At 40.5% G+C, this 24948-nt stretch overlaps 1 protein-coding gene across 1 annotated transcript in view; it reads left to right on the plus strand.

Moving 5' to 3' along the window:
* micu2 (mitochondrial calcium uptake 2) overlaps positions 1-24948 on the plus strand; it is a 253868-nt gene that overhangs the window by 184441 nt on the left and 44479 nt on the right. The window contains exon 8 of the mRNA XM_078402428.1: positions 6520-6576. Within this exon, the coding sequence (XP_078258554.1) occupies positions 6520-6576 (57 nt within the window). The remainder of the gene's footprint in view (positions 1-6519; positions 6577-24948) is intronic.

Below are 24948 nucleotides of genomic sequence, written 5' to 3' on the forward strand. Positions count from 1 at the left end.
CTATGTCTCATGCGTAAATGAATCTGTCAGTATAAACTGTAAAGCTTAAGATGATATAGTGTCAAGGGTGATGTCCAAAGGAATGTGGTTCTCCAGCCAACACCTCCCTACCTCCCTGCAGCCTTCACAGTCAATCCCTACCTATGTGCATGAGCTGAAACTAAAGTTGAAGGCCTATTATGTTCAGCCCCAGAGTAAGTATTCAGACTTGGTTTCTGTCTGCACCATTTGTAATGAATTATCCTGAAACAAAAGAGAAAAAGAAAAACAGTGTTTCCAGTTATGTATAATGGTTTTGCCACAATTAAATGATCAATTGGGTGTCACGGGATGTTATTAAAGTAAATTTTACATGGATTAATCTATAAAGGCAAATGACAAAATTATGCTTTTAAATCCTTTCCAAATAGCTCTAGCAGCTGTAGTGGTTATATTGCAGTCCTGTCAACCAAATTTTCCAGAAATGTACCAACTACATGGAAAGTTAAGAAAAATATAATAGGTATATCAATTCCTTGACTTGAAATTAGCAAGTCTTGACCTTAACTGAAGTACTTGACTGTGCAGAACAGCAATGAATATGTGGAATCAGTTTCAAGGGTTAAACTTCAGGGCATTTGGGAGAATTAGGTTTAAGTAGTCTCCACAGACATGTATTCACAAAGTCCGTTCATTCGTTTTACTGACCAATTTAACTGACATTTATCTCCAATCCAGAAATCTTCAGCATGTCAACCTAACTGACATCACATTCAGACATTTCTACAAAGTCTGGCTTTCTTTTTTTGCTTTTGCTTTGGTCTGTTCAAAGCTGATTTTGGACTTTTTCCCACTTTTAATTGGGAAACCTGCAGTTAAATGGTAAAGGGTTAATTGCATTTTAATAACTGGAGGGAAGTTGCAATTGGAAGTTATGGTGTGATTCAAACTGTTTAACTAAGTATATTAGGCATTATCAGAAGTAATCAAATTGTTCTAGTTTTACCTTATTTTCATTGTACTTTTCTTTCTCAACTAACTACATTGTATTAACTGTACTAAATGGTTCTGTTTTTCCCGAGGAATGTTTGTCCCTGTGCAGGTGGCAAGCTAGGTGGAATCATCAGTGATAGTGATGCTTTCAAGGCTACAGGCAATTATCTAGACATTCAGACACTTGCAGCACAATTAAAATCATTTAAGAGATGAAGTTGGCCTCAGATGTGAAGTCTGCGGAACGGTTAGATATTGAAGTGGCACTACTCCTAAACTGTTTTTAAAAAAAACAGAAGGCAGCAAAATTCACAGTAGATTAAGTTACTGGAATTTCTTTTCCACTTGCTTTTTTGTTCCATTTGAGGTGTTTTTAAATTTTATTTCTTTAAAGGGTAAGATAGTGAAGGGTAAAACACAGCACAGAACCATGACAACCTAAGCTTGAAATTCTTCAGGTACAGATCACGTCTGGTGCATTCAATGGTTTGGAATTATGGAGTCCCATGAATATGATATATTAGGGTCTGGCAGGGTTAGTCTTTTGGCTAGTTGAATAGAGTTGGTAGTTGAGGAGCAAAGCAAGGCAGACATTAAAAAAGGCAGCTTCATTTATATACGTAAGTGTTTCATCAAGAACTTTCACAGTGGGATGATTTCATAGCCTACCTTGGCTGCACAGACATAAATCTATCCCTTACAGGATCAAAGCCAGAAGGAATTTTAAAGGAATTTTAAAGCCACAGAACCCCATTTTGTAGATCTTTATAAGCCAATTAAAAAAAAACTATAATCAAATAAACTGAACCTTTAATTAACTACAACTGGAGCCTCTCACAACGGTTCAAAACAAAGTTCAATGCTGCTGTTTTTCAGGGAAAATGAAAATCATGATAATGTTCTAATGATATCAACATTTTTTAGTTTAACGTTGCCAGAATATTTTCTTGCAGTCTGGTGAAAAAATGGTTGCTAATTGCATTTACCCCAAATAAACAACAATTTATAATACATAATTGTTTACTAAGGATTTGGAATTTACATTTGAAAATGTTAGTTCCTGGGATTTTTTACACATTGTGTCCGATTGCTCATTCATTCCCCAAAGGGGGAAAAAAACATCATTTAAAAGAAATGGCAGTCTGTTACAGACAGTCTAGTCTTATCGCGCACCCGTCCAAGACAGACAAATGGAGTGATACATGATAAAGTTTTATTAAATACCAAAATATTTGGCAGCAATGCCAAATATTTTGATCCAACAAAATTTAACCAGTAAATTTATCTTGTTTAGTATGGGACTATCAAAGGAGATCATTAAGCTTTGGCGCTACTGTGCAAAATACAGCCTGTGCACATAGTTCACATGGTCATTCTTGGCAAGGATAGGATTATTTCATGTTCCAATTTGTGCCAAGAATGTGGTATAGACTGCTGCAAGGGATTTTGTACTATTTAGTGACTGGCAAGTGCATTTAAGATTAGAGTATTGGAGTAGCTGTACAAGAACGGCAGGTTTCTTCCCCCAAAGGATTTTAGTGAATTGATTAAATCTTTGCAATTATCCAGCATCTGAGGTTATTTTCACCTGTAACAACTTAAGTTAAAGCTTTTTTTAGACTCTGTTCACATTTTCAATTTCCCTCTGTGGGATTTTAGAATGAGTCCAACCGCTACACAACATAACCCCTGTGCCACCATCTCTCTATATTAATTACCATGTCCAAAGTTAACAGCTGTTAGAAATTTATGCACTACAAGTATAATAATTTTCCAATAGTATTAACCCATGACTAGTCATAAATTATCAAGTTTACTCCATCTTTCCGGATTTCAGCATTCTGATTGAAATAAGCATTGTGCTATATTTATTAAAACGATTAACTCCCTCAAGTAAACGTGGATTGCATGCATAATGAAAACCTTGTTGTCAAGGAAGATTCAGGTTCTTGCCAGCCAAATTTCCTTCATCATTTTGAACAAGTGTCATTCCGAATGGACTGAAGAATCCTTAAAATGAGATGTATCCAAACTTCCAAACTAACTTTTGGCAAATTTCTGCACAAAAGGATTTTACCATTGTTTATGCAGCACGGGTTGAGAGTTAAATCTGGGTGTAATCCAAACCTAACTGAGGAGCTGAAGGCAGTGGATACTTTTGAATGGATGGGTTTGGTTTGGGTTTGGGAAAGTCTGGAGAAGTGTCAACCTGAGAACGCAATCAGCTGAAGGTAGATTGAAATGGAAGATGTAATGGTGTGATTCTGACTCCTTTGCAGTCAGAATCTCGAGATGAAGGTTCATCGCATTGACGAAAATAAATGATTTTTTGGAAACACTATAATTTCAAAAGCTACATTAAAATCAATAACAGGAAAATCAGAACATCATGAATTTGGTGTCCTGACCTTTATGACAAGTTTTCAAGTCAGTTCTTTGACCAATCCTCCTGGATAGCATTGTTCTACATAGAACAGTCCAATACAGGTACATGCCCTTCAGCCCACAATGTCCATGCCAAACAAGATTCCAGATTTTATAGCATGTAATCCATATCCCTCCATTCCCTGCATATCCCTGTGCCTATCTAAAGGCCTCTTAAATGCCATTATCGTATCTGCCTCCATCATCACACCAGGCAGCATGTTCCAGGCACCCACCAAAAAAAATCTTGGCATGTACATCTCCTTTAAGCTTTGCTTCTCTCACTTTAAAAATATGCCCTCTACATTTTCACATTTCCACCCTGTGGGAAAAGGTTCTGTCTACCGTACCTCTACGTATCATAATTTTATGTACTCCAACAGAGATGTTTGTCCAATCTCTCCTTATAGGTAATACCCTCAAATCCAAGTGTCAAGGCACCAATCTGAAGAAGAGTCTCGACCTGAAACGTCACCTATTTTTCGCCAGAGATGCTGCCTGACCCGCTAAGTTACTCCAGCACTTTATGTCTATCTTCAGCATTGTGCTAAACCTTTTCTGAACCGTGTCCAAAGGTTCCGCGTCCTTCCTGTAGTGGGGTGATCAGAACTACACGTAATACTCCAAATGCAGCCTGACAGTCCTATAAAGCTGAGGAACTTTATAGTCCAATTTAGTCCAATGCTATTCACCTCAATTGTTCCCCGTAGTACTTGGTTCCACATGCTAACCACTCTCTGAGAGTTCCACATTCTGACCTTTCTCCTGAATTCTCTTCTGGATTTATTGTGACTGCCTTTACATTTGGGCCTGCAATTTTAGCCTCCCACGACATGTGGAAACATTTTCCCTGCAGATATCCTATCAAACTCTTCCTTAATCTTAAAGACCCCCAATAGGTCACCCTTGATCTTCTGTTTTATAAAGCAAAGAGACCGAGTCTGCACGGCTTCTCTGCATAAGTGTATCCTTACAGTTTCACAAAAAACATACAAATCTAAGTGAATGAGTGACAAAAGTCGGCGGCAGGAACAAGCTAAGTATTCACCAGAGCCTCTCCTCATAAATCCATGAAGATTATTCTGGCATTCTATTATTGTTAATAATATTTTTTTTCCAATTAGGAATATATTTGAACCTTGAGAATTCTATGGCTCTAATTGTTCTTAACTTGCGCTGTGAAAATGTTTTCATCATTTAAAAAGTAGCATGATGAATACTGATTTTAACCACTGGGATCTGGATTTCAATTTAAAGCAGATTAATAGGATGACAGTTACTTCTCACTACTGTCAGTAAGTCACTGAATGATATGAGTTTAGACAGTCTCAAATAAAATTCAGTCAACTGGGACCTACATAATTTTGTTTTCTCCTAGATTCAAATTGGCAATTTGAGTTAACGAGTTAAAGGATGATGAGAGATAAAAATATTTGGTATTTATAATAGATTTGCCATTTTGTCATTAAGATTAAAGTTAACTCTGTGAAATGTTGAATAGCTAGTTTACTTCCTTACCTAAATTTACCTGTGTTACACTTCATTGAAAAATAGTTGACGTACATATACTGATAAAACTACCTAATACACCAGGTAAGACTTTCAAAGATGTGCAGTATTTTTTCAACGTCTACATTATATTTATTTTTCTTAAAGGGTAAATAACATTTAAGGAGAAGCTGGATAAGTACACAAAGAAAAAAAAAAGATAGTTTATGCCACTAAGTCAATGTGAAGTAGGTTGAGGAGAATGTATAGCATGGTATATAGACTTGATGAATGATATGTTTCTGGTTTTACATTGTATGAAAAAAGTACATTTATAATTGTGTGGCAGACAATTGGATTACTGAGACATGTGATTAGAATTGCAGTTATACTCTCATAACCTATCATAGGATTTCCTCTGGCCATTTTAACTAAATTTCTTTAAAATTTAAAACAGAAGCAGACATTTTGAGAAATGCTTGAAAATGAATATTTATTGGAAAGACATGAAATTAATTTTTAAGATTCCTATGCACCCAAATCCATTTGCTAATTAGGGTACATCATCTAACACCACAATGGTTATTCTATGGTTTAAATAACAATGCTTCCTTTTTTGTATTAATGCTGCTCAAATGAAGAAAAGTGCAACTTTCATTGAAAGGTATGTCAGAAATCTGGGACTGAATAGCAGTAAATGTTTTTCTTCCATATGAAAGCAGTAAACTTTTAGGAAACAATATTGCAAGTCAGTACAATTGAACATTTGAAATACTGGTGCAACTGTTGTAAAAGGCTTGCATCTGATCAGATGCATGCAGTTGCAGTTGCAACAATTTCCTCATTTTTATAATGAAAAACCATGAGTTGAATGCACAGATATCAACCTCAATTAAAAAAGCAAAGGCAAATGAGCTGTAGTCAGAACATGAAATGTTTTAATGTAATGAAATTGACAAAATGCCACAAAGCATTTTTGTGATTATCATTAAAGAAGAAACCTATGGTAAAAGTTTATTGAGGGGCATAATATTAATGTTCTAATCAACATTCTACGAATGAGCCTATTGTTCAAATTCCACTTAGACATCAAGGTTTTCTTTTTAAATATTTTTTATCGATTTTGATTTGCATGGATTTTCCTACCAACAGCATTTAATTCTTTGCAGGTATATCCAAACAAACTGTAAACGTAGAGATATCCCAGGCAGAAACAAAAATATAATGGAGTAAAACTGTTCAAAAAATGACGACACAGGGTACGAGTGTAACTCAGCAGGTCAGGCAGCATCTCAGGAGAACTTGGATAGGTGATGTTTTGGGTCAGGACCCTTCTGACTCATGTTCTCCTGAGATGCTGTCTGACTAGCTGAGCTACTCCAGCACTCTGTGTCTTCTTTTGTAAACCAGCATCTGCAGTTCCTTGTTTTTACTGTTCAAAAATGTTTTGTTGAATCTTATCCTTGGATCCTAAAATGAAAATTATCTTTGTGTTTCTTTGATCCTGTGTGAAAATCCTGCCTATATTTTGCTGGAATGGGAACGTAATCTCTGAGTGCTGTTTTGTCGGTGCTATGATTAGGCAAAAACAAAATGAAACTTTTCAAGATACTGAATCTTTTAATCTGATTTCAGCTGCAGAGCATCATTGGATGGAAGAAGGAGTGCAAACCAGGAGCACACGATTCACCTGTAAGTCATCTCCTCTTTGAGTTACTGTCATGTTTCACTCAGAAATTAGCATTTTCTCTGAGAAGCTTAAAAGCATAGAAATATAGGAGCAGTGGTAAACCATTCAGTCCTTTGAGTATGCTTCACCATTCAGTGTAATCATTACACATCCTCTATCTTATTACAATAGCTCTATCTATTATCTGTCTATATCTATTATCCATCTATCTATTATATATCTGAAAAATGTTAATATTACTCAATCAAGATTCCACAAAGATCATTTGCTGAAGCAAATTCTGACTAAAAATTTATTAGGCGTGGATCACAATGTTCCTAACTGTTCCTGAAATTTTGATAAATCATTTAACGTATCATTCTATCTTTTAAACTGTAAGTAACAACTTGCGATCAGAGAGAATAAAAGGGAATAGATGTATTGTCACCTAGAAAATGTATTAAATTTCACTAAAACCCATTATGAAGTATTCAAACATTTATTGCAATTTCTGGGATTAAAGACGATGATGAAAGGTTATTGTTGCAGTGAATGGCAGTGATGTTGGACACAAAACACAAGATTCAGTCTGAAGAAGGATCCCGACCCAAAACGTCACCTTTTCCTTCTCTCCAGAGATGCTGCCTGAGTTACTCCAGCTTTTTGTGTCTACCCAGGTTTGATCCTGACTATGAGTGCTGTCTGTACAGAGTTTGTGACCATGTGGGCTTTCTCTGTGTGCTCCGGTTTCCTCCCACACTCCAAAGATGTACAGTTTTGTAGGTTAATTGGCTATGGTAAGTTGTCAAATTTAGTATGTGGGATAGTGTTAGTGTACAAGGTGATCACTAGTCGGCGCTGACTTGGTGGGCCTAAGGGCCTGTTTCCACCCTGTATCTCTAAGGTCTAAAGTCTATAGAAGTGTTATTTTCAACACTTAACTGTTCATAGAACAGTACAGTATAGGAACAGGCCCTTCGACCCATAATGTTTATGCCAAAATGATGCTAAGACCAATACTTGTCTGCCTGCACATAATCCATATCCCTCCATTCTCTGCATTTCCATGCACCAATCTAAAGGTCTTATTAAATGTCTCTGTCATATCTGACTCCACTACCTCTCTGGCTGTGTGTTCCAGGCACTCATCACCCTCTTTGTAAAAAAAAAACTTGCCCTGCACATCTCATTTAAACTTTGCCCTTCTCACCTTGAAGCAATGCCGTGAAGTATTTGACATTTCCATCCTGGTACCCTGATGCCCTCTCTATGCCTAGCAGTTGGTAGAGCTGTTGCCTCACAGCGCCAGAGACCCAGGTTCAATCCCGACCTCGCGGTCGGTGTGGTGCATGCACATTCTCCCCGTGACCGCGTGGATTTTCTCTGGGTTCTCTGGTTTTCACCCACAATCCAAACATGTGCGGGAGCTGTAGGTTAATTGGTTTCTGTAAATTTCCCCTAGTGTGCAGGGAGTGGATGAAAAAGTAGGATAGCATAGAACTAGTGAGAATGGGTGATCGATGGTCGGTGTGGACTCAGTGAGCCAAAGGGCCTATTTCCACACTGTTCCAACTCTTATAGAAGCTTTGTTAAAGAGAAAACTAAGGGACTTTATAGCCTTTCTCACAACGGTAATTCAATATCCATCTGAATTATCAATGATAATAATTAGGACGGACCCATTCTTGAAAGGAAGACCAAAATAGCCAAGCTTTAACTGGTCCCAGAGTTTAAGATAACAAAAAAGAAAATATTGACTCCAAAAGAATAGTATCAGTTTTGGGTGTTTAATGAAGCTTTATTGTTCTTTAATAGTCCTGCAATCATTGAATTGGTGATTTATTAGTAACTTTATGAGTTAAAATCACATCTCTATTTTTAAACATTTAGCGTGCAACATGAAGTCATTACCATTCTTTTGTCCTAACATGTCTTATAAACAAAGGTGTATTGATTTTATATTCAAGTGTAAACTGAGTGTTATAAACGGTCCTTTGTTGCACGTTTTAATTTATATGGAAACAATTGTAATCTGTCCACACGAAAATAGCATTCTTCTGAACCCAACCATAGTGAGCTTCAGATTTAAAGTTATCTTTGGCATCTGGCAAATTTGAATTTATAATGATATTGAAGCATCTTGGGATAACAAGCCAGTTCATTTTCTGGACTGGTGATTTTCTTTGTTAACAGAAATATTTGAAATGCACTGAAGGCAGTTTTAGAGGTCATGATAGACCTTGGCATTATGGGTCATCCCACTGGTGATCACTGAGCTGTGGTAAAGAAAACCAGCCAGGAATGTTAGCTGTATAACAGGCAATGTTTCACATGTCACATGCACAAGAAAGCGTAGAACAAAGACGGTCTAATGGGACTTGTTACTGCTGATGCTGAAAGCCAAATAACCATTAGTAATAGGTTTTATGAAAAGACTGCTGTCTTTTACCTTGGATTTTCAGTGAAATAAAGCAAATAGTAGAGCCACTTTGTTGTCATGAGAATACTCATGGAATTCAAGCCCATGAAACTTAAAAGATGTTTGGTCTAATGGTTGTGTTCAAAGTGAATTGCTGATTTAGAGGTGAGGAGTCGGGGTGCCATAAACATAAGTTACACTGACTTTGAAAGTAGTTGTTTATGGAATTGCAGGTTGTGACATTTCTATAGAATAGAACATTCTCCATCAGACTCAAATGAACTTTCTAAGCTTAAGTCCAATCTATGGGTTCTCCCCTCCACTTTCAATCTGAAGAAGTGTCCCGACCCGAAGCGTCAACCATCCTTTTTCTCCAGAGATGCTGCCTTTACCCGCTGAGTTACTCCAGCACTTTGTGTCTATCTGTGACTTCTTTTGATGCTCACCATTATTGTGGAGTTAAACTGATACCACGTTCTGGTGTCCACTCACGCATTTAAACATGGAAGTCTCAAAATTAACAACAGTCTTGAAATCTCCCTGGAAGTCCTTATGGAATCCAAAACCATGAAACCAAAATATGCCTGGTCTAATATGTTCAAACCATATTGGTAATTCAGTGATGAGGAAATGGACAGCCATGAAAGGAAGTTGAACTGACTTTTGAACTAGTTGTGTACAGATATGCAAACCAAAGATTGGTTTCTGCTCCAGATTACAGCATCAGCAGTCTCATATGTCCCCATTTCATGGGGTGGCACAGCGGTAGACTTAATTGCCTTAAAGCCCCAGAGATTGGCACTGGGTTCAATCCTAGTTACAAGTGCTGTCCGTATGGAGTTTGTATGTTATCCCTGTGACTGTGGGGTTTTCTCTGGGTGCTCTGGTTTCCTCCCACACTTCAAAGACGTACAGGTTTGGAGGTTAATTGCCTTTGGTAAAATTGTAAATTGTCTCTAGTGTATAGGATAGTGCTAGTGTACAAGATGATCGTTGGTTGGCGCAGACTTGGTGGGCCGAAGGGCCTGTTTCCACGCTGTATCTCTAAAGTCTAAAAGTCTATTGTCATTGATAAGCTCCCTGTTCATTTCAAACAAATGAAACAAGAAGGATAATTGTGTTAAGAATCTCTTAGGATCACCCTTCCTAAAGTGTTTAAGTAGACCAGCCTTCTGCCAGAATTGCACTCTGAAGTAATTCTGCAATCTCATGTAAGATAATGAATTTAATCAGTCTATTGCGTTGCTAGGAGATTTGCTGGGTTCTGCTAATACAAAGCATATCCCCCAAAGAACCAATTAATTTCTCTATGCAGTGTGGACCTCCGGTGCTGGACCTTGCCTAAATTGTAACAATTTTAGTAGCAATGCCAGTTAATTAGAAAGCTAGGAGAAAGTCATATCAATTAATTTACAGAATAATTGGACATTTTGCAGGAAGATTGAAGCAAAGTTCGGGCCCTGTGGGCATTATCCCGTTCCTTACCATTTTTGTTTTCGGCATGATCAAATCACAGCAGTATAAGGCTTCTTTATTGTGTTCTCATGCTCAGCAAGATTGTGCCATGTGTGGATAATTGCCTTGGTGGTCAAGTTCCCGCTCCTAGATGCAACCCAGCACAGTGGAATAAACCGGGTAGATGCACAGAATCTCTTGCCCAGAGTAGGGTTATCGAGGACCAGAGGACATAGGTTCAAGGTGAAGGGAAAAGGTTTAATAGGAATCTGAGGGGTAACTTTTTCACACAAAGAATGGTGGGTGTATGGAACAAGCTGCCAGAGGATGTAGTTGAGGCTGGGACTATCCCAATGTTTAAGGAACTGTTAGACAGATACATGGATAGGACAAGTTTGGAGGGATATGGACCAAATGCAGGCAGGTGGGACTAGTGTAGCTGGGATGTTGGGCCGAAGGGCCTGTTTCCGCACTGTATCACTCTATGACTCGGATAAACCTAATTATGTTGTGGAGAAGTAGCAGCCCTCAAAACAATGTAATTTTGAATTTGTGTAGAAAGAAACTGCAGATGCTGGTATATACTGAAGATAGAAACAAAGTGCTGGAGTAACTGCCAGTCTGAAGAAAGGTCCGAACCCGAAACATCACCCGCCCTTGCCTGCAGAGATGCTGCCTGACCCACTGTTACTCCAGCACTTTGTGTTTATTTTTCGGTAATTCAGAATTTCTTTGATTTCACGAAGTTCTTGGTGGCTCCCCCCGGCTCAGAGACTGTTTCAGATTATCTTTGACCAAAGACCATCTAAAACAGTCTCCGAGAAGAGAGATAACCACTTCAATGATTGTAGACCCATAATCTACACTTGTCATTATTTTATATACTTTAATCATGACCCCTCATTTCATGACCACTTTATCACTCGTTCTCACCTTCCCCACAGCCAACAATGGACCATTGTGGGCTCCACCTTTCCTTGATTATCGTTGCTGGCTTGATCTGTCTTTTTGCATATCTTTCATTTATTTCTTCAGACTCTCTGAGGAAGGGTCTTGACCCGAAACGTCACCTATTCCTTTTCTCCAGAGATGTGCCTGACCTGCTGAGTTACTCCAGCTTTTTGTGTCTATCTTCGATGTAAACCAGCATTTGCAGTTCTTCCCTGCACACCTCGTATTTATCTGGTTAAATTCCACCTGCCATTTCTTAGCCCATTTCACTAATACATCGATATCACCCTGTAGCTTGAGACTGCCTTCCACAATAACCCCACCAATCATCATGTCATCAGCTAACTTGACCTGACAACGAAGGAAGCACATGAACAGTTGGGCCAGTTGCTTCACTTTTATTATAATTTGGACATGGCTTCACTTTTATTATAATTTGTCTTCGCCCTCGAGACTCGTTCAGACAGCTTACTGGCGCTTATCTACCCGCACCTTGGCAAAGGAACTGGGCAGAAAACTGACATTGTCCACTTTGGTTTTATGTATCTAGTTGTATCTGCACGGAGCGACAAAAGGAAGAGCGACAATTTTACTTGATGGTAGACGGTTGCAGGCAGAGTCCTGGGATCAGCATTGCTGCGCACCTGGCTAAAGTGGTCAAGAAAACTTAAAAGATAAGGGAACAAAAAAAAACAAATGAGAAGGAATAGACATCTATGTAACTATGCCCAAACAGTGACATTGGTCTTTCTTTTTTTTTTCAACTCATTGTCTAATTCTTCAATTTTTGAGCTCTTTAAAAAAAAATCACTTCAAAACATATTTTGTTTTCTTTTTGTAAGCATAGTTTATATGCTATATACATTTGAATTGAGACCTTTTGAGTCCAATGTTTAAGGTTTTTCCTATGGCTTGAAAAATTAGTTTATAAAAGCGGATAGTAAAATAATGCATTTGCCAGCTTCAATGAAATCGTCGTTGTTGATGGTTTTGTGGTGATTTTCCTACAACTACTTCAACATTACCTAATCGTGCGCATTCCCAAGAGCTCAAGCTGCCCTATTTCTAACTGTTGGATCCTTCAGAAAACTAATACTACCTACAAAGAGCTATAATTGTACAGGGCTTGTTTCTCCCAGTCTCTGTAAAGCTTGAATTCCCTGCATATTTCACTGAAGAAAAATTTATAACAAATGAGATGTAAATTATATTTTTCACTACAGACGAAAACAGAGAGTCATTAGCATTTGGCATGACCGAGGTAAGCTAAGTATAACAATGTATTAGCAATGTCCTTGCGCTTTTGGGAACTGAATTTAAATCCAGCTCAAACAGAAAGGATGAACTTCTCACTCTGACAGCTGGAATGGGTCAGAAGTGAAGTTATTGCTGGCAGGCTCAATTCATTTTGCAATGGAATGAGAGCAGAGCACAATTTGTCAGGCTCATTTTTGGAGGCCCCTGTGTAGTGTATGGAGAATAGAAATGTCATGCCAGCACAGTAGGGGAGGCATTTATATGCAAACCCAACTGGAATTTGTGGAAAACCGTGGCAAAACTTGAAGGGGATTTCTTTTTTTAAACAAAATCTGCGCACGGCATGTTACTTATTTATCAGCCGACCCTCCATTAAGTTGATTTTAATGTTTTTTGAAAAAGTAAAAGCAGGAGTTCCCTCGGCTAGTCCCAAGTCTCTTGCTCTCAACTTGGCGATCAAGAAATAAAGGCCTGCTTGTCCACATAATTTAAAAAGAATCGTTCAGTGGTGAACGCATCCCAGGAGTAGCAGATTAATCAGGTCTCCTAGGTAAGCATGAGCATTGTGGGGGGAGAAAATAAAAAGTGAAGTTTCTCAGACAATTATGATTTTCTTTTGTGGGAGTCTTGAAATGCTGTAGTGCTTTGAATTTAAAGTATTCTTTTCCTCGACATCCCATTTTTAGTTCAAGAGCTTGCCCTCTGGCACCGGTCCAATTTACCTAATTTCACACTTCTGAGGTAATTTTGTGTCGATTTACATTCTCAATCCCAAATGGCCAATTATCACACTATACAATTAGTCGCTAAAATAAATCATTGTTATTTTTATTTGTGGTCATTTTCATTGGTGCATGGAATATATTTGCATGGGATCTCAACTAAACTGTTCAAATACCAAAACCAGAAACTCAACCTATTAAATCGGTGTTTCATATCATTTGGGAAATTCAACCAAACGCTAGCATGAAGTCTGACACACGTGAAGTGCCATAATCCCCTAGCATTATCAGAGAAGTAAGCCAGTCCCCAGCTTACTAGCTTTTAACTGCACTGAAGATGGATACAAAGTGCTGGAGTAACTCAGAGGGTCAGGCAGCATCTCTGAAGAAAAAGGATGGGTGACGTTGCAGTTTGGAACCCTTCTTCGGACTGAGGACTGGTTTACATCTTCGGCATAAACCAGCATCTGCAGTTAGACAATAGACAATAGGTGCAGGCGGAGGCCATTTGGCCCATCGAGCCAGCACCGCCATTCAATGTGATCATGGCTGATCATTCTCAATCAGTACCCTGTTCCTGCCTTCTCCCCATACCCCCTGACTCCGCTATCCTTAAGAGCTCTATCTAGCTCTCTCTTGAATACATTCAGAGAATTGGCCTCCACTGCCTTCTGAGGCAGAGAATTCCACAGATTCACAACTCTCTGACTGAAAAAGTTTTTCCTCATCTCCGTTCTAAATGGCCTACCCCTTATTCTTAAACTGGGGCGCCTGGGTCTGCACTCCCCCAACATTGGGAACATGTTTCCTGCCTCTAACGTGTCCAACCCCTTAATAATATTATACGTTTCGATAAGATCCCCTCTCATCCTTCTAAATTCCAGTGTATACAAGCCTAGTCGCTCCACTTTTTCAACATATGACAATCCCGCCATTCCGGGAATTAACCTAGTAAACCTACGCTGCACGCCCTCAATAGCAAGAATATCCTTCCTCAAATTTGGAGACCAAAACTGCACACAGTACTCCAGGTGCTGTCTCACAAGGGCCCTGTACAACTGCAGAAGGACCTCTTTGCTCCTATACTCAACTCCTCTTATTATGAAGGCCAACATTCCATTGGCTTTCTTCACTGCCTGCTGTACCTGCATGCTTCCTTTCAGTGACCATTGCTAACCTGTTCACACTAATTCTATGTTATCCCACTTTCTCATCCATTCCCTACTCACTCGGGACAATTTACAGAGGCTAATTAAGCTACAAGCCTGCACGTCTTTGGGATGTGGGAGGAAACCGGAACACCCGGAGGAAACCCCAAGGTCACGGGGAGAACATGCAAGCTCCACACAGAGCAGCCGGGGTCAGGATCGAACCTGGGTCTCTGGTTTGTAGGTTAATTGACATCTGTAAATTGCCTCTAGTGGGTAGGAAGTGGATGAGAAAGCGGGATAACGTAGAACTAGTGTGAATGGGTGATCAATGGCTGACCCGGACCCGGTGTGCCATAGGGTCTGTTTCCTTGCTGTATCGCTAAAGTAAACTATTGAAAAAGAAAGCCATTCACATTTGTTATCTTTGGTAAAAATCAGCAACTGCAGTTCCTTCCTATTTCTTCGGTATAAACCAGCATCTTCAATTCCTTCCTGTATCTTTGGTATAAACCAGCATCTGCAGTTCCTTCCTACACATTTTAACTGCACTATGTTGGGCTGGAACTCCTCTTGGGGAGGTTCCAATGTTCACCTTGGGTTTGGGGACATTTATAGTGCTTGCACCAACCTCTTCCCACTCTACTGCACCCTGAACTCTCCAATCTTTTGACCATAATATGATCACCTTTTTGCTAGTCTCAGGCCTTCCCATTTCAGTGAACTCGCTCTTGGATCTTTAATCTCATACCGTGGGAATGTTTGAGGCTCCTTTGGAACAGAGGGAAGATTATAGATAGAACGTTAGAATTTACAATTTTACCGAAGCCAATTAACCTACAAATCTGTACATCTTTGGAGTGTGGGAGGAAACCGGAGCACCCAGAGAAAACCCATGCGGTCACAGGAAGAATGTACAATCTCCATACAGACAAGAGTCAAGAGTGTTTTATTGTCATATGTCCCAGATAGAACAATGAAATTCTTACTTGCAGCAGCACAACACAGTATGTAAACATAGTACACTGTAAACAATGTAATAAACGAGAGAGAAGGGAAAAGCCATCCATGCTTTAAATTTCTGCAACATGCCTAGGAGTCTGTTCACACATTAATGCAAAAAAATGGACCCTGATGTTTCATTCTCTGTGCCCAAATGTGAATGGCTTTCTTTTTCAATAGTTTACTTTAGCGATACAGCAAGGAAACAGACCCTATGGCCCACCGGGTCCGGGTCAGCCATTGATCACCCATTCACACTAGTTCTACGTTATCCCGCTTTCTCATCCACTTCCTACCCACTAGAGGCAATTTACAGATGTCAATTAACCTACAAACCAGAGACCCAGGTTCGATCCTGACCCCGGCTGCTCTGTGTGGAGCTTGCGTGTTCTCCCCGTGACCTTGGGGTTTCCTCCGGGTGTTCCGGTTTCCTCCCACATCCCAAAGACGTGCAGGCTTGTAGCTTAATTAGCCTCTGTAAAATTGTCCCGAGTGAGTAGGGAATGGATGAGAAAGTGGGATAACATAGAATTAGTGTGAACAGGTCAGCAATGGTCGGTGTGTTGACTCAAATGAGCCTAAGGGCCTGTTTTCATGTTATATCTCTTTACTAAACTAAACCCTACACAGACAGCATCCGAGGTCAGGATCGAACTCGGGTCTCTGGCGCTGTGAGGTAGCTGCTCTACCAGCTGCACCACTGTGCCATCCAGTAAAGCCTACATTTTAAAACGTACCTCCTTATCTACTTCTGCAAATACCATGCATGGTCTATTCATGAAAGTTATTGTTTTGCCTGATGTGAAAGAGCTTCTGTTCTCATGAAGCCTTCTTTCCTGTTGAAATGGTAGTAATGTTCCCAAGTAGAATAGGTGATTATGGAAATTTGTCTTGTAATCTCCAGGTGGAATTCTGACATTTGTGTTCAAACTGACTCGCTGCCCACACTCCCAGACTCAGCTATACTGGAGGCCTCTGCACACACTCCCAGACTCAGCTATACTGGAGGCCTCTGCACACACTCCCAGACTCAGCTATACTGGAGGCCTCTGCACACACTCCCAGACTCAGCTATACTGGACGCCTTTGCACACACTCCCAGACTCAGCTATACTGGAGGTCTCTGCCCACATTCCCAGACTCAGCTATACTGGACGCCTTTGCACACACTCCCAGACTCAGCTATACTGGAGGCCTCTGCACACACTCCCAGACTCAGCTATACTGGAGGCCTCTGCACACACTCCCAGACTCAGCTTATACTGGAAGCCTCCGCTGACACTCCCAGACTCAGCTATACTGGAGGCCTCTGCACACACTCCAAGACTCAGTTATACTGGAGGCCTCTGCACACACTCCCAGACTCAGCTATACTGGAAGCCTCCGCTGATGCTCCCAGACTCAGCTATACTGGAGGCCTCTGCACACACTCCCAGACTCAGCTATACTGGAGGCCTCTGCTCCGCAGCAGTCAAAAACATTTCCACTCTTTTTAAATGTGTCTGATCATCAAGGACATTTAAGTACGGTTTTAAAAGAATAATTTTTAAATGAGTAAATATGTAAAATATGGTTATGGTCATTGTAATGTAATTTTAAATATTGCAAAGTTAAGAATCATAGTCATAGGGCATGGAAGCAGGCCCTTTGAACCAACTTGCCCATGCTGACCAACATGCCCCATCTACACCAGTCCCACCTGCCCATGTTTGGCCTATATCCCTGTAAACTTTTCCTATCCATGCACCATGAATACCATAAACCTTTCCTATCCATGTACTTAAGAATAAAGAAAAATAAATGCAAAGCTTGCCTTTTTTTAATGAAAATTAACAAACCAATTTTAATGAACAGGATGGGTGTTTGTATGGCAGTCATGGCTTACATTAAGGTTTAGAAATACTGCTTGGAAACAGACCCTTCAACTTACCAATTCCACACTGACCACCAATCACCCGCTCACCAGTTATATATTATCCCACTTTCACATCATAAACACTGAAAATGTTTGAGTCTTCAGTCTGAAGACTGAAGAAGGTTTCCATCTGAAGAAGGGTTCTGACCCGAAACATCACCTGTTCCTTTTTTCTAGAGATGCTGCCTGACCCGCTGAGTTACTCCAGCGCGTTCTGTCTATCTTTGGTTTAAACGAGCATCTGCAGTTCCTTCCTACATATTTTGCCTCCTTTCACATGGCAGTGCAGAGACATACGTGGAAGGATGCACCAAACGGTGGAGCGTGGAGGGATGGAATCTATTGCCGCCGGGCGGCACGGTAGCGCAGCGGTAGAGTTGCTGCTTTACAGCGAATGCAGCGCCGGAGACTCAGGTTCGATCCTGACTACGGGTGCTGTACTGTAAGGAGTTTGTACGTTCTCCCCGTGACCTGCGTGGGTTTCCTCCGAGATCTTCGGTTTCCTCCCACACTCCAAAGACATACAGGTATGTAGGTTAATTTGACTGGGTAAATGTTTAAAAAAAATTGTCCCTAGTGTGTGTAGGATAGTGTTAATGTGCGGGGATCGCTGGGCGGCGCGGACTTGGTGGGCCGAAAAGGCCTGTTTCCGCGCTGTATATATATGATATGATATGACTTGAGCTAACCCAGCAGTATTGCTGAAAGTGTACTGGATTATTCTGCATTCCATCTGGCTGTTTCTGCAGGATCATATCGCCTCAAATATTTATCCAGTTTGCTCCATGATATTTTTTATACTGTCATGTTGGCAATCCACTACATCTCTTCCCAAAAGCAAAGAAAAATTATGGAAGCATCTGGGAAGTTTTGAAAATACCACGTACAGATCTAAGATTTCAAAAGTTGAAGAGGAGAACTAAAATTTCTGAGACAGAGGAGACAGCAGACACTGGAAACTTGAGCAAAAAAAGCAGACTGCTGGAAGAATTCAGTCGATCAGGCAGCATCACTGGATGGACACGTACAGACAACTTTTTGAGTCTGGACCCTTTTTCAATTTGAAGATGATCTGAAAACTCAACAAACCCTGCCAAAGTGGAGATTGTTCCTGAATAAAATAATCTAAAGACTCTCAAACAGATACTTTGTACAGATGTGCTCTCATAGTAGAATTTCAGGTAATCTTGAACATATCTGTTTATCCACAAAAAACTTTCAATTCTTAATCCTTCCCTGAGCTTCCTTTTATCCAGTTCCAGGCTCTTTCACCGTCTCTCATTTTACCTTTGCTTATCCCTTCTTTAACATGTATAATTTTAGCTTTAGCTTCTACAAGTCCTAGATCTGCAGAATACACTGGGGATTAGCCAAAAAATTATGACCACCTGTCTAATATGTTGGTCCTCCATGTGCCGCCAAAACAGCACCGACCCGTCGAGGCATGGACTCTACAAGACCCCTGAAGGTGTCCTGTGGTATCTGGCACCAAAACATTAGCAGCAGATCCTTCAAGTCCTGTAAGCTGTGAGTTGGAGCCGCCGTGGATCGGACTTGTCGATCCAGCACATCCCACAGATGCTCAATCGGATTGAGATCTGGAGAATTTGGAGGCCAGAGCAACACCGTGAACACTTCATCATGTTCCTCAAACCATTCCCGAACAATTTGTGCAGTGTGGCAGGGCGCATTATCCTGCTGAAAGAGGCCACTGCCATCAGGGAATACCATTGCCATGAAGGGGCAGACATGGTCTGCAACGATGTTTAGGTAGGTGACACGTGTCAAATTGATGTCCACATGAATGGCCGGACCCAGGGATTCCCAGCAGAACATTGCCCAGAGCATCACATCACACAGAGCGTCGACATTCCACAGTCGGTTCAGACCAGACGGGATAGCATTTGTTACCCTCACGCATCGATGAGCCTTGGGAGCCCTACATCCTGTCGCTGGTTTGTGGTTTGACCCTCCCCGGACCATTGTTGGTAGGTACTCACCACTGGTGACCGGGAGCACCCCACAAGCCTTGCCGTTTCAGAGATGCTCTGACCCAGTCGTCTGCAAGTCGCTCAGGTCTCAGCTCTTTACTCCTGCCCATTTCTCCTGCATCCAACACATCAACTTCAAGAACTGACTGTTCACTTGCTGCCTAATATATCCCACCCCTTGACAGGTGCCATTGTAACAAGATAACCAATGTTATTCACTTCACCTGTCAGTGGTCATAATGTTTTGGCTGATCGGTGTATAGTCTCAAAAACATAGCAGTAGTTTGTCCTTTTTTTAAAATAGTTTAGTTTGGCCTTCTGATATTTTGCATAAAAACCTATTTTTTGGTGGGGTTAGAGTGGATGGTAGAGGGGTAATTGGAAATGGTGGCTACATTGCTCCAAAACTTCCTTACCTGTTGTCCAGATGAAGCTCACCCTTCTCAAAAGGAACATGATACCTCTGACTTTGCAGTTCCAATTGTAACAGGTGTGAGATCAGTAGAGTCATACAGCGTGGAAACAGGCCCTTCGGCCCAACTTGCCCATGCTGACCAACAAGTCCTATCTACACTAGTTCCACCTGCCTGCGTTTACCTGTAATTGATGAGACTATCACAAGTGCAAACCCTGTCATGTAATATTACAGTGCTTGCAAGGTGTTGCATTTTGGGAAGTCAAACTAGGGTAGGACTTTCGCAGTGAATGGCTGGGGAGTATTGTAGAGCAGAGGGATCTAGGAGTGCAGATACATAGTTCCGTGAAAGTGGTGTCTCAGGTAGGGTGGTCAAGTAGTCTTTTGGCACATTGGCTTTCATCCGTCAGGGTACTGAGTATAGAATAAGAAAGTAACTCAGCAGGTCGGGCAGCATCTCGGGAGAGAAGGAATGGGTGACGTTTCGGGTCTAGACCCTTCTTCATCAGTCTTCATCAGTCTTCGAGACCCTTCATCAGTCTGAAGAAGGGTCTCGACCCGAAACGTCACCCATTCCTTCTCTCCCGAGATGCTGCCCGACCTGCTGAGTTACTCCAGCACTTTGTGAATAAATACTGGGTATAGAAGTTGGGATGTTATGTTGTAACATGGGGTAACATTTTCACATAGTGAGTGGTAGGTATATGGAACGAACTGCCAGAGGAGGTAGGTAGTTGACGAAGATACGATAACAATATTTAAAAGACATTTGGACAGGTATATGGGCAGGAAAAATTTAGAGTGATATTGGCCAGGAGGAACTAGTGTAGATTGGGCAGCTTGGTCGGAAGGGGCAAGTTGGGCAGAAGGGCTTGTTTCCATGCTGTATGACTCCGTGACTATACATACGCTCACCAATATAGGGAAAGAAATTCTAACATAATGCAACATAGTTGTTTTATTATGTGATTCTCTGTATTTTTTTTAACATTTCCCTCCCTTTATAAGAGCATAAAACAGGAGCAGAATGAGACTATTCAGCCCATCAAGTCTGCATTCAATTGTGGCTAATCTATATTTCTTTCTCAACCCCATTCTCCTGCATTTGATGCCATTATCCTTAAATCTATTCATCTCATTTCAGAAATAATTTATTTTGCAGAATATTTTTCATGTTTATTTTTAAAAAGCACAAGTTATTGCCTTGCCTAAGCATAAAAGAAAACATGCTGAGATGGTTGAAATTATAACAAGTTTTGATGTTGGTTCGTTACTGACGATAATAAGCAATTAGTTAGTGTAGCAAATGATTTTTCCTCATTATGATGCTCATATCCTGTCCCTTCAGGCTAAGAGCATAGGAACAGAAGTAAGTCATTTACCTTCTCAAGCTTGTTTCAATTTTCAATGAGGTCATGACTGATCTGTGACCTGCAATCAGTTAGTTTTTTTCAACAGCAATCTATGAATACCATAGGACATAGGAACAGATTTAGGCCATTCAGCCTATCGTGCCTGCTCCACCATTTGATCATGGCTGATCTATTTCTCTCTCTCAACCCTATTCTCCTGCCTTTAGTTTACTTGACTTTAGAGATACAGTGTGGAAAAAGGCCCTTCAGCCCACCATGTCTGCGTCAACTAGGGTTGCCAACTGTCCCGTATTAGCCGGGACATCCCGTATTTTGGGCTAAATTGTTTTGTTCCGTACGGGAATTTAACCCAAGTCTCTGGCGCTTAAAGGCAGCAACTCTACTGCTGCGCCACCATACTTCTCACCATAATCTGTGACGCCACTTACTAATCAAGAATCTGTGAATCTCTAAAAATACCCAGTGACCTGGCCTCCACCATGGTCTGTGGCAATGAATTTCATAGATTCACCATTCTCCGGCAAAGAGGTTGGCTGAATACAGACACATGAGGAGAATGAAGGAAAGCAGCGCAGGTCATTTTTCTCAGCCGGACTAAGCTAACCACTGAGGAGAAGCATAGCACTTTTTTAAATTTTGTATAATTCGACGTGAACAGCTGTACTGTTTAAATCATGACAATCCAATAATACTTGCTTTGCAAACTAAAGCAGCTTAATAATCCATATCAAGACTTATCTTCATAAATATTTTCTTAATCTATCTTTAAAGAGACCAAAGAAGCACATGTGTGAATGATACTACATCCAGTTCGGATCACAAAATCATTTTGTGATGCCCTGAAGCCAAACATTCATTAATTGGGCAGTTCAGACACATTCCTAAGTACAAGGTACTTTGCAGTTTATTGAATAACCGCCACTATGGAAATATCTACTTCAGGAATGTTATACCCTACGATTATCTTATAGAGGTGTACAAAATCATGAGAGGAATAGATTGGGTAAACGCACAGAGTCTCTTGCCCAGAATAGGGGAATTGAAAACCAGAGGACATAGGTTTACGGTGAAGATAGACAAAAACCTGGAGTAACTCGCGGGACAGGCAGCATCTCTGGAGAGAAGGAATGGGTGATGTTTCCGGTCGAGACCTTTCTTGTAAGGGGGGAAAGATTTAATAGGAACCTGAGGGGTAACCTTCTTCACGCTGAAAAAGGTGAAAAAGTCACCTATTCCATTTCTCCAGAGATGCTGCCTGAACAGCTGAGTTACTCCAGCATTTTGTGTCTATCTTTGGTGTAAAACCAGCATCTGCAGTTTCTTCCTACACATCTCTTCTATTAGACTGATATATAGAATAAATATGCTGTAATTGGCTTGGAACTCACCACTTTTAGGAGACCCTGCACTTGTACTCCCAATCTTACACATCTCCATTTTCATCAGCTCAATCTTACCCAGCTCTTGTTCTCATCTCTCAAAATATTGTAAAATTTTTGCATCAAATTGTTTTCATTGTTGGTAATGAAGATAGGGATGAAGAGAGGTAAGATTGAGCTAAAAGCTCATATGTCAACCATGATGAAATTTAAAATTAGAGATATAGCGCGGAAACTGACCCTTCAGCCAACCCAGTCCATGCCGAACTGCAATCACTCTGTACACCAACACTATCCTATACACTAGGGACAATTTTATCGAAGCCAATTAACCTACAAATCTGTATGTCTTTGGAGTGTGGGAGTAAACCGGAACACCCAGAGAAAACCCATCGTGGTCACGGGGAGAACATACAAACTGTACAAGTAGCACCATGATCAGGATTGAACCCAGGTCTCCATCACTGTAAAGCAGCAACTCCACCCCCACGCCACCGTGCTGCCCATCAGAGAGTTATTATATTTCTTTGCTGAGATGTAATATATTGGTCTGGGCTTCACATGAGATGGGTCCTGTGTTTCATTGTGGATTCACAATGCACGCTTCAGTGCCCTGATGAGTCTCCCCAACGTAAAGAGAGATTTATCTCTCTTTACTGAGGGGTGACCTCATCACAAAGAAGGCCCAGCACCATCCATTCAGAGTTCTAAGGAACACACAATAATTAGTGTCATCCAGATACTGAAAATAATTGGGAGCAGGGAATAACGAGCACATTCAACGGCAAAGTGACAAGTGTTGCTGGTGACCTCAAAATAAAAACAGCTGCTCTCAAAGACACAGTCTTTCATGTGTCATAGAGTTTAGCTTTCCCAATGTCATGTGCTGTCCGCAGTGTCTCTGGCATCCCGTGGCAGTGATATCATCAAATATACTGAATGAGGCTTTTAGATATGGATCTAAACTATCCATATTTTAAATGGATCCCCATATCTATTTAAATGGGTATTTGGGGAAAGGAGGGATATAAGTTCATAAGTCATTGGAGCAGAATTAGGCCATTCAGCCCATCGAGTCTATTCTGCCATTCAATCATGGCTTATCTATCTTTCCCTCCCAACTCCATTCTTCTGCTTTCTCCCATAACCCTTGACATCCTTACCAATCAAAAATCTGTCAATCTCTGCCTTAAAAATATCCAGTGACTTGGCCACAGCCGTCTGTGGTAATAAATTTCACAGATTCACCACCCTCTGACTAAAGAAATTCCTCCTCATCACTTTTCTCTCAAATATATTTTCAATTCTTGCATATTATTTACAATATTTTTTTTAAACCAAATGTTCTGTTGTTCAGTGATACAATTATATTCTTCAAGGGTAGAAAATTAATTAATTTCCTTCTTAACATTTTGCAGATTAGAACTAAATACTGGCATAGCTCATATGCAAGCAGATGAGTGGTTTATCTTGGCATCATGTTCAGCACAGACTTTGTGGGCTGAATGGCCTGTCTGGTGCTGTACCTTTCCTATGTTGAGCGATACGCCATATTGACACACATTAACCAAGGAGATATTTTATTTTAAATGAACTAGCTTGAACCTTATTTGGTAAACAAAATAAGAATTAGGATTTCCATTTACATTTGTTTATGTGCTGATATATTCTAAAATAATGCTTGTTTAACAAACACAGCATAGCAAAATAATTAACTGAGCTAATTGGTCTTTGGACATTAATTTTGTTCGTAGGAACAAAGAGGGCATTAAACAGTACTCCTAAGTTAATATTCCTGTAAAATATCAATTGCAAATGCTGCCTTTGCAATTAATATTTTACAGGAATATTAAGCTATGAATACTGTTTGTTGTTGAATTAATCCAGCTGTAACATTCTCAGTGTCATTCTTTTTAAGCTATCACTGTGCTCTTTCGTATGCCAAGCCAGAGCAGAAAATGGTAGAGCTCCAGAGAGTGTTGCAAAGCAGAGATCTGGGAGTACAGGTGCATGGTTCCGTAAAGGTGGTGAGGCAGGTCTCAAAGAAGGTGTTCGGCACACGTCTTTATTTGGGAAGGATGTTGAGTACAAAAGTTGGGTAAATGTGAAGAAGCAGTACAAATTGATGGCGAGACCACTCTCAGGAGTATTAAGTGCCCAATGAAAGCCTTGTGTAGGAAGGATGTCATTAAGTTGGAAAGGAGTACAAAGGAGATTCACAAGAATGTTACCTGAGCTTGTTTCTTTGGAGTGTAGGAGGCTGCGGGGTGACCTCTTTGAGGTGTACAAGATCATGATGGGCATGGATAAAGAGAACACTCAATCTTTTTCCCACAGTAGAGGACTGGAAAGGGCTTATATTAAGATG

Source organism: Rhinoraja longicauda, chromosome 7, assembly GCF_053455715.1.
Source record: "Rhinoraja longicauda isolate Sanriku21f chromosome 7, sRhiLon1.1, whole genome shotgun sequence".
Classification (NCBI taxonomy): Eukaryota; Metazoa; Chordata; class Chondrichthyes; order Rajiformes; family Arhynchobatidae; genus Rhinoraja; species Rhinoraja longicauda.